The 10,969-nt window shown below is 36.9% G+C and overlaps 1 protein-coding gene across 1 annotated transcript; it reads left to right on the top strand.

The window, feature by feature from the left end:
* Positions 1 to 10,201: 10,201 nt before the first annotated feature.
* On the top strand, positions 10,202 to 10,714 carry LOC145665900 (uncharacterized). Its single transcript, XM_081733006.1, has one exon. It carries the CDS (start codon positions 10,202 to 10,204, stop codon positions 10,712 to 10,714), a length of 513 nt encoding a protein of 170 aa, XP_081589132.1.
* The last annotated feature ends 255 nt before the right edge of the window (positions 10,715 to 10,969 follow it).

Genomic DNA, 10,969 nt, shown 5'->3' with positions numbered 1-10,969 from the left:
TATACAACATCCAACGTAAGGCCTTTATAAAGTTCTGAATGCACTGAATGTATTTAAAAAAAGTCGTACCTTAGATTGAGATAATTATAGAACAAATTAATTTATGGAATGTACTTATATCCTATTTGAAGTAAAATATGCAATTTTATATTTTAGAAAATACTTTCCTTGAATAGTGTGCTCGCTTACTCGGCGACGCCGAAGGACATTATCCCTCATACATCTGATGGGTTTAGGGCCATAGGTGCTGGTAGTACTAGTAAATATGTAGTGTATTAATAAAACTATTAGTATTATTTTTTATAATCTTTGATGGTAACACTGGTATTCTTCAGTAGAGTTTGGTTTTCCAACAACAGTTTAGTTTAGTTATTTGTTGCTACTTTTCAAATAAGCTTTCTGTATAATCAACACCAGCAATAGCGTAAAAATTCTTGTCAAATTTAAGAATCTTAATGCTCGGAGTTTCGAAGAGTGCGTAACGCTTACTATTTCAAGTGCTGAATTCAAACTTTGTACTAGTGGAAGTTTCGATGTACAGTAAAGAAAGCTTGCATTTTCGGAAAATAATAATAAACCTTCGTCGCGAAAGAAGTGCTCAGGAAATTCCCGCAATTAAACGCACAAAGCATCGGAACTGAATACTTCAACAATAAAACTATTTGAAAAAAATGAAATGAAATCTTTCAGTTTTACGTCCCACAATTATGCCTGTTAGGCTAAAGGAGACCGTACTTATGAGAAATGAATGAAATGGTGGAATGAACCAAGTGGGAGAAAACGGAAGAACCCGAGAAAACTCACGAGCGCGGTGTTTATCCGCCAAGAAGTCGACACGGCGCGAGCTGGAGACGAACCAGGGACGCCAAGCACCGCAGGTGAACGCTCTATCACTGAGCCACTGCGTCCCTAATAAAACTGTTTATTTTCCGCTGTAAGATATTTAGTTTCATTTAAGACATATTGAAACATTTATTTTATGAAGTTGAATTATACAGGGTGTTTCAAAACAACACCGACAACGTTTTTGAGATGATTCCTGACACCAAGATAAGACAAAAAGTATAGACCAACCTGGGTGCACAATTGCTTCCTTTCGGACTTGTAGGCTGCCGAAAATATGAAAAGATGAACTTTAAAGGTCTATAGCGCCAAAACTATGGGACCTGCCGTAGTCATGTCGAGACCACTTAAAAACTGAGATGTGCACTCTCCAAAAATACACGTTTCAGAATCCTGCGGTACTCACGCAACAATTTTTATAGAGTTAGCCTTGCTACTGACATAATTTGGAGTACTGGCCAACCACCTCTTGTTCATGGTTTTGGCAGCTTATAACTCCGAAAGGAAGCATTTGTTCGCCTAGGTTGATCTATACTTTTTGTCTTACGTTGGTGTCAGGTATCACCTCCCAAAGCGGTGTCGGTGTTGTTTTGAAACACAGTGCATATATGTTAATTGTTTTAAATTAATTTTCTGGGAGAACGGTCTTGCAACAAATGCTCGCGAAATTCCCGTAATTGAACGCACAAAGTATCGGAAGTGAACTTCAACAAAAGAACCATTTATTTTACGCTAGAAAATATTTAATTTTATTTAAGACATTTTGAAACATTTATTTTATAAAACATGAGTTATAGATTGATTTGTTCTAAATTAAATTAATATATTTGTTTTCAATTAATATATTTGGTGTTCATATTTGGCGAATGTCGGTGAGGGTATTAGGTTGATTCGTTCTATATTTGTTAGTTCGTCTGCCTGTACCACACGTACAACAGGGTACCACTTTCCGTCTTTTAAGTTTAAATTTTCAGGGTACAAGTACGAGACAAACTAAATTTCATGTTCAGATTTTGGCGGCATACACACCTAAAATTTCAAAATGGCGGGTATCCACGCCGCAATTTTCAGTTTTTCAAGTTGAAATTTTCAGAGTAGAAGCACAAGACACTCTAAATTAACTGTATATATTTTGGCGGCGATCCAACGTAAAATTTCAAAATGACAGTCATTTTTCAAAACAGCAGTGAATAGAAAATTGTTGCAAGTTGTGACAGTCATAATCTTGAAATATAAATCACATTCTAACACTTTTACCCTAACGGCATTGGAATATTTAAAAAAAAAACCTCAATTAAACCCGAAAATACCCGAAAAAACCCATATTGGTCCAGGTGTGTTGGGCTTTTTCAAAAAAGTCCGGGTTCTTCAAACCCTGAATGTATTGTATTTATTTTCACACGTTTTCATACAAATTGTTCACAACGTGAACGTATGAGTTGGACACGTCACAAGATCATTGAATGTGTACATATTTATACATTTAAATCTACATCCAATAGTAAAATAGCGTCAATTTAAGTAAAAGAGGTACAATTTTTCATTATTCTAATTTACATACAACGATATAAAACAATATAACAGTTAATAAAGCATTACATTATACATATACAAAAATATATATACACTTTAATCCTTATTTACTACAGACATTTTTAATATAAGTGATTATGGATTTGCGAGATATTCTCCTACAGAATAGAAGCAGTGCTAAAATAGTACTTGATTGCTTTATTGAAGCCGGATGTTTTGTTTTTTAAAGTGGAAGGAAGCTTGTTATAAATATCCACTGCCATAGGAAATGTAGTATTCTTATGCACTTTTAAACGTGAAGACTACATTAAGATCCGACGCTTGTTATATCTATCTATATATCTTTTTTACAAATTTTAGAAGTTCATATATATATATAAACATGAAAGAGATAAGATTTCAAGAAATTTAAATAGAGGTTTAAAAGAAGTTCGAGAAGAACTACAGTGCCAAGAATAAAAACCAACCAAAAGTCATACTAGTAGTGCTTCTCTTGTAAATATAAAATACAGCTTCTGTACAATGTGTAGGAATACGGCGCCGGTGGAAAATAGTATCTTATACAGTTGTCTTTCATATGCACTTACGTGCTTTATCCATCGTAAAGCATTTGTAATTATTTTACACTTGTAAGGCTTCACTTATAAACCTAAAATACATGTATATTACTTTGAATTTAATTCTATCGCCTGCAGAAATTTATTTTTTATAAATGTCTCTTTTCATGCATAGTTCTGAATTTTACCTGCATATCTTCCAAAATGTGGTGCGCCGAAAGTTATCCAGCACCTAAAATTTAAAGGTCTGAGTGACGACTGACTAATCCTCGCACAAGACAAGTCGATTAATTTAAAATAATCATTATTTAACTCATCATTTAACATAATTAGACACGTATTTCAGTTTTTAATTATTATTATTATTATTATTTTGACACAACTTAGAATGGAAGAAATAGGGCGCATACGCGGAAAGGGGTGAAAAGCATTTTAATAAGATGGCAACATCTCCGAATCCCTTTTGAGAAAATCGTCGATGCGCACCTTCGGAGCCTCTCCTCTTAAGTGCAATGTTGACCAGAGATGGTGTGGGTCAATGAAACCTTGATCCACAACATACTGACCCAAGACCCACCGTGACCCACAATGACTCAACACCCAACGTGGCCCATTCACCCACCATGACCCACTCTGACCCACCATCAACTATAAACAACTCTGAACCATTCTGACCAACTCCAATCCACTAAAATACATCGTCATTAAGTTTGATCCATGATCCACACCATCCTCTATACTGACTAAAGAGGTTATATTTGTAATAAACCAATCTTTTCCAGTAGTTAGCTCCTCTAAAAACTCACAGCCTGCATCTCAAAAGCCAAGTAGTAAGTCCTATTGCTATTGTTACAACTGGAAATATCAAAATCCAAAAGAGCCTGGACTTCTTTCTTCATTACAACCAAATGAGAAAAAGAAGAAAAATGGAGGTCTTCAAACTAAAACGTAGACAAACTTGCCAGTGTTCAGAAAATGCTATCTAGAAGGTACTGAGCAGAATGGGTTGGTGGGTCAATGGATCAGTGTGAGTCACGGTGATGGTGTTTCGCATTGGGTCACGCCTTGTAGACCTACGATCCACTGACCCACTTACAAATCTTGACCCATTTGACCCACCGACCCACTCAATCTCTGATTTTACATTTAGTATATCATTTAAAAGACGAAGCATACATCTACACATTTTTTCTCGATTGCGAAGGCTAGCTTGATACATATACTAGTTGAGATGGTAATTTCTTCTTAAGGTGAGAAATTGATACGATTAAAAAGCCCGTCTTGAAGTGGGTACAAACTACATTCCAAAGTTATTAGAAACGCTTTCGCGACCCCAGAAAACTATTGCTTCGACAAATATTTAAGTAAGTTTTTACATTTTATTAATCATATCTACAAGCTCCTCATCCTGTGAAGATGGGGATGAATTTGGATATAACGCCATTGAGTGCCTCACTACTCATCTCAACGACCCAGAAAACAATGAATAACACTCTACAATCAGTCATTTTACACTATTTTTACATGTCACTCCTCCCAACTTCCATCCCTTGAGGTATCTGAATTCCACAATTTTTTTCTTAGATTCAAAGTAATATGTCTCCCATGTTAGGTAAAAGTTGCTCCAGACATTCCGGAGTTTCGCTGGAATACACACGTATACATACATCAAAACATTTAGAGCTGTGTGAGCAACGCTTTCGATGTTGCTCCTGTAAATTCAAAATCCAGGTGGCATAGCCGCTCATGCCAAAATGCGGCATTAAATGACAATCTGTTTGTAATAGCGTTACGAACTCAAACTATGGATTTGACACTAATCTCAATCACTTGAGACATTTTATTTCTCATCCTTTATCGCCCGCCATGATGATGGGTTTTGAATCGATTGAGTTGATTTTGAGTATAACGTCCCGTCAGCAGTGGGGCTATATGAGACGTAGACCTACTAATTAACGTAGAATCCGAACTACATGAGCTCTCGCGGGGGGCCGAATCTGGGTCTCCCACGCCGAAAGCTTGTACGCCATACGCTTAACCACAAAGGAGCTTTACGATGAGAGTTAAATTTTGACTTTAACGCTTTCGCAGTTGTAATTATTAATATCTGCAACAACGAGAACTATTGATTTGACACTAATATCGATCACTTTTACTTTATATACGAGGGGGGACCCAAAAAAACGGAAATTGTGCTGCAGTGGGGAGGGAGAGTGGGGGAACCCATTGTTGTACCAGTTGTCCGAAGATTGGAGTTTGTATAATAATTTCTGTTTATACCCGAATAGTCTCTTTACCTTTCAGGAAGCGTAAATCACTTGCTGTAATGAGAAAATTGAGAAGTAACTTCCGTATGACAAATAGCTGCAAATAAATACACTACATAATTTATTTATTGCGATGATATTATTTTCTTAATTTGTATTTAACATTCACATATATCATACAATACCAAAGTGCTGTAAATACCTGTTATATTTTAAACATAATAATCACTATGTTCTGCAATGATTATATGTATTATATATACACAACTGATTATATATATACAACTGACGTATTTTAATGTAATTATTTTATATAATTTTTCACGCATTGCGGAAAATAGAATTTCATAAAAAGAAGCATTGACTCAAATGGGAATCGAACCCTCAACCTTACAGTTCGAAATCCAACAGCTTACCACTGAGCTAACACAAGCGCTGTTCGGAAAATACTTCTAGCGATGTATAGCGGCATTTAAGATAATAATGACATTCATATCCACTGCAAACGCTGTTTTTGTTCTACTTTGACTTTTATTTTACTCAGGCGAGAATTATATTCTATGTCTTAACTTTCAGCATTCTTTTACATATGGAAAGATTCGTTTACGCATCTAAATATTCCATTAAGTATGGAGAGCAAAATGACAAAGAAGCATGTGCCGACAGTAATACAAAGTTTCGAAATATTGTATCATTAAGTATTTCAATCAATGTTTCTTTTTTATATACACTTGGTAAAAAGTCTTATTACAATTAAAAGAAGAAAAACACATCTGCAAACTTTTTCTCGATTGCAAAGGTTGCCTTCGAGGTTCGAACCTTGTTTACTTTTTTCCGAAGATACCTGAAGTTGGACTTAGACAATTTTTGCCTCGAAACAGCAAAAAAGAATGCGCTCAACCTTTTTGAGACAAGGTGTATCATCATTCCATTATGAGTGGAAAAGGAAAACACACCAAATTGGGTGCTTAAGGAATTTTTAGTGATGTGTAGGGCCATAGCCTTCTATATGTTCCTAGCCACGAAGTGAAAATGGCAACGCCGCATTATCTATCATAGGTAGTTCGATGGTCCTGCCTAGTGGTTGTAGGGGATGCAGTAAACACGAAAAAGCAGGCATACGACCATACTTATTACACCATGCGTGATATGCGTGTCCTACGATTATTATAGTTTAAAGCGTATATTTTGCAAAAGAAAAGGTGCATGAGCTGTATGAAAATTACAGTTAGTTCTGGACAATACGTACGTGTTTCATAAGAATATTTACAATGCTCGATGAAGTTTTACTATACGCATCCATAGATTGTAAAATGTACAGGAAAATTTGGGCAAGTCTTTAATTTGCACATTTAATGTCGAGAACATAACCCAATCAACTCCTGTGGGACTTCTAACCCGTTCCTTCTATCACTGGCGCAAATCCCGGGGGGATGAGGGGACATGCCCTTCCAATCTTCTAACTGAGGGAGACTGTCCCTCCGAATAATCCTATTTGAAATGTGTTATTGGGGAGAAATTTGATTATTGTCCGATTGCCACAAAGGAAAGTGAGATGAAATTGATATCCCCAGAATAAACCTCAAATCTCCAGGATAATGGCGGATCCAGGATATGATAAAGGAAGGGGCTAAATCATAGTTTGCCGCTGTATCAAGTGTAAAGCAGGACTGAAGCCCATTTTATCCAGTGTATACCTGAGCATCAAGGCGAAACTGTAGTCCTCTTTGGATCTATATATAGCAGGGTTGATATGTTTAAAACAAGTGTTTAAAATATGTTTAAAACGAGGGCTGTTGTTTTATTCAGTTTGTTTAAACGTTTTAAACAAAATGTTTTAAACGTGTTTTTTTTCGATGGTGGTTGAACATGTTTAAAACAACTAAAATATCAGATTGAGTAAGTTAATTTAATTTTCTAACAAACAAACCATCCTCCGTAGGATTTGTGCATGGAGTAAATTACAAGCAGAGTTATATTCTTTTATAACAGCAATTACTGAACGAAATTCTGCACATCAATGTGCGTATAACCAAACCAACAGAAATTCAAATGAAGTATTTCAACATTTCTTAATTTCCAAGAATAACGGAGGGTAAACACACTATACACTATTCTAAAGATATAAATTCACAAATTCGAAACTTGCGTATTTTTTGATCACTATCATTTCCATAATAATGAAGAGTTCTCACATCATAAGCTAGAAGAAATGCTCTGACAAATACAATACAACTTATAGAAAAGAGCAGTGACTAGCCTACAAGGAGCAAATGACATATTTTAACTAAACAGTTTTCAAGATACATCTCTATCTGCAACATGGGTAGCTAATAATAATTAATGTCTGTGGCATAACAACACAATTAACTCTAGACGCCCGCCAGGGATTTTAACAAAATGATAGACTCTCACGTTCGGGGCTCTGGTGACCTCCCTAATTATCACAGAATCATGAGGTATACACCATTGGAAAGCTTATAGATAACAAATTCCAACGAGGTAATAATCGTGAAATTCCCGCCGTATTCGTAGAAAAAGAACGGACATAAAAAATCATTAAAAATATGAAAATATTGACTTTGCGGGGCCCTGGCAACCCTTGCAGCCACCCTACGCTGACAAAATGATGAATGTGTAGGCCACATACTTGTGACAGTAATGTAAGATATGGTAGCCATTGCTGCCATTGCGTAATGAATTCGTTTTATGTAGGAAATATTAAAAAAAATGCACAGAAAACATTTATTGAATTAGGCATTCTCTTCCCTGCCCCACTAGTACCACGTCCATATGCACATCATTTTTGCTGCATACATCATGTATATAAGAACAAGAATTATGCTTCTAGACCACTTCAGTGAAATATATCTTGTGTTATATGGGACCGTCCCGAAAGTAAATGTAAATTAACCAAATTTGACCCCCTCTTCCTCTATAAACAACAAGTACACATACAGATTACTATCATGTAGGGGACTACCACATTGCTTCACATACCAATTTTTATGGATGTACCACAAAGGGGGGAGGAGTACCCGCCAAAACCTGATGAAAAATTAAAAAACGAACTTCATTCTCCCTTCCTCGGCCGCACATACGTACCCCCTATATACATAAAATGCAACTGACGGAAAGCTTCATCCCTCAAAAATACTTTGGTACCAAATCACCTTTGTAGTTTAATTAGACGCTGAGCTATTGATATTTGTTGTAAAAATAAATGTAATTTACGTCAAAAAACTTAAACTCCAAAAAATGGCTAACTTTGCCCCCTCCCTTCTCCCCCATATAAGCAAGAAGTACAAATACACGATATTACAATGTAATGGCCTACCTCATTGCTTCACGTAACAATTTTTATGAATCTATCCCCCAAGAAGGGGAATGGTCCCCAAAAAAACTGTTGAAAAAAAAACACGATATTTATCCTCCTCCCATATACATAAAATGCACATCAGCAAAGCTGCATCTTTCAGGAATAAATTGGTACCGAAACCATCTTCCAGCCTTAATTTGAGGTTTAAGACTGAGTCATTGAGGTTTAAAGCCCTGACACAACAGTTGCGTCAATGGGCGTTTAAAGATTAAGAATGTAGACGACCAGTAGAACATGACACAAAGAAACTAAGCTACATAGTCCGTGAACGGAGATCGGGAAAATCCCGATTTCTTTCTCCGGAATTGAACATTTGGGCGGATCGAGATTAGGGAAGTTCCCGAAATTTGATCCAGCGGTTGAATATAGATGAGGGAAGTTCCTCTAAGAGCGCGCGGACTCTAAGAGTACAAGCAACAATTTGCCAGATCTGGCAACGCTTTACGATGTTTGTTTGTATTCCTGCAGAAGCGTCGTTGTGTGAAAGGTGGTTGTACGCAAGTTGTCTGCTGCCAGCATCTGTAAGTTTTATTCGGAAGTAAATATTTTTGATACTTTTAGTGTAATAATTGAGTTCCCACTAATTAGTGTGTTAGTTGAATACAAATATATTATGTTTCTAAACTTAGTATCAAATATTAGGTGTTACAATCAAGTTTGGGTATAAGGCAGATAATACCATCATATCTGGAAACTACTGCACACTTGCGATAGATTTTTAAAATGAGTGCGATTCCTCTAAGAGTACGCATTTTCTTTCCTTCAAGAGTACGCGCGCACTCTTGGGGACAGGTGATGCCGTACTCTTGGAGGACTGTGTAGACAATTGAATTTGACACCTTGTCAGATTATTTTCTAATTCTGACACTGCGAGGTTACTTTGAGGCAAAATGAATAGGTTTCTCTAATATAAACACTAGCAGTGTGCATCACTGTTGATTCGCATAGCCAAAGAAAGTAGGTAGGCCTAGGTATAATGTGAATCGCCGGCGATTTGCATGGCTCACTAAAGCAATACTAATGTAAAATCAGCAATGATTTACATTATAGCAATGTGTAATTACGCTATTCCTGAAGTGAATGAAGTAGGACAAAAATCTCAGAAAAGTGGGTTTGATTACTTTCAGGATCAGAAAATGACAAATTTGAACCTACTGTATTCGAACTAACCTCGGAAAAGAGTCTCATAGCTAACATACTGCAATCATTTTTTAATGGTTTTTGTTTAGCTGTTGTTCCTTTTTTAAATATTTTTTCCAGGGGACTGTCCCAACATCCGTGCGACGGATAAAGCCAACATTCAGCCCTCTGCAAGAACAGGAATTGGCTCAGCATGCAAGAGACCTTGACTCCATGCTTTACGGTATCACATGCCAACAACTGATGGACCTTGCGTTCGACTATGCAGAGAGAAATCAGATCAACACAACTTCAAGATAGAGGAAGAAAGCCGGAAAGAATTAGATATATGCATTTTGCAAAACGAATGATAACATTGCGCTCACCGGAGAAATGCAGCCTTGGAAGAATATGGCTTCAACAAAACTCAATTCACGATATTCTTCAGCAACTTTCAGGCAGTGTTACAAGACAAACAATTTCTCTCTCGTAGAATGTTTAATATGGATGAAAATGGAATTTTAACTCTCCCAAATAAAATTCCAAAAGTACTTTCGCCAATCGGCAAAAGGCATGTGGGCAAAGTTGTGTCTGGTGAGAGGGGACAGACGATTACTGTTCTTTGTTACATGTCTCCAACTGGAGTTTACGTGTCTCCATCCGTCATATTTCTCAGAAATAGAATGAAAATAGTGTTGAATGAAGATGGACCTGAAGGAACTTTACCTCTGGTCTCAGATTTTGGATACATAGCCAGCGAACGTTTTTCGGATTGGTTGAAACATTTCTCTCACCTCGTGAAGCCAACTCAGAATGATGAAGTGTTGCTACTTTTTGATAACCACACCACACACTGCACTTTGGAAGCAGTGCTGTATTGTAGGGATAATTACATTACCTTTCTTTCTCTTCCTCCGTATGCAAGTCACATGCTGCAGCCATTTGACAAGGGGTTTGGACCTCAGAAGACTGCCTTTGCAGCTGAATGTGACAAATTGATGGTCAACAACCATTGATCACCCGCGGGAAGAATAACACAAAGGGATATTTCCGGCATCATCCACATTGCATAAGAAGGGATTGCAACAATTGAGAAAGCTAGGAATTCGTGCAAGCTATAGGGATCCACTCTTTCAATCCTAAGCGAAGTAGAATTCCAACTTTCGGCACTGATCGATCAACAATTGTGCTCTGCTGACAGCGAAGAGAATGGTGCAACATCATATGTTCCAGATGAACCAGTAGCAGTACTTCGTCAGCATGTCTGCCTC

Source organism: Thermobia domestica, chromosome 12, assembly GCF_964235325.1.
Source record: "Thermobia domestica chromosome 12, izTheDome1.hap1.1, whole genome shotgun sequence".
NCBI classification, from domain to species: domain Eukaryota; kingdom Metazoa; phylum Arthropoda; class Insecta; order Zygentoma; family Lepismatidae; genus Thermobia; species Thermobia domestica.
The sequence above is the reverse complement of the archived record's forward strand: the minus strand, read 5'-3'. Positions and strand labels throughout refer to the sequence as shown.

Coding starts and splice junctions, on each gene's coding strand:
- LOC145665900 (XM_081733006.1), top strand. CDS start 10,202: ATGGATGAAAATGGAATTTTAACTCTCCCAAATAAAATTCCAAAAGTA.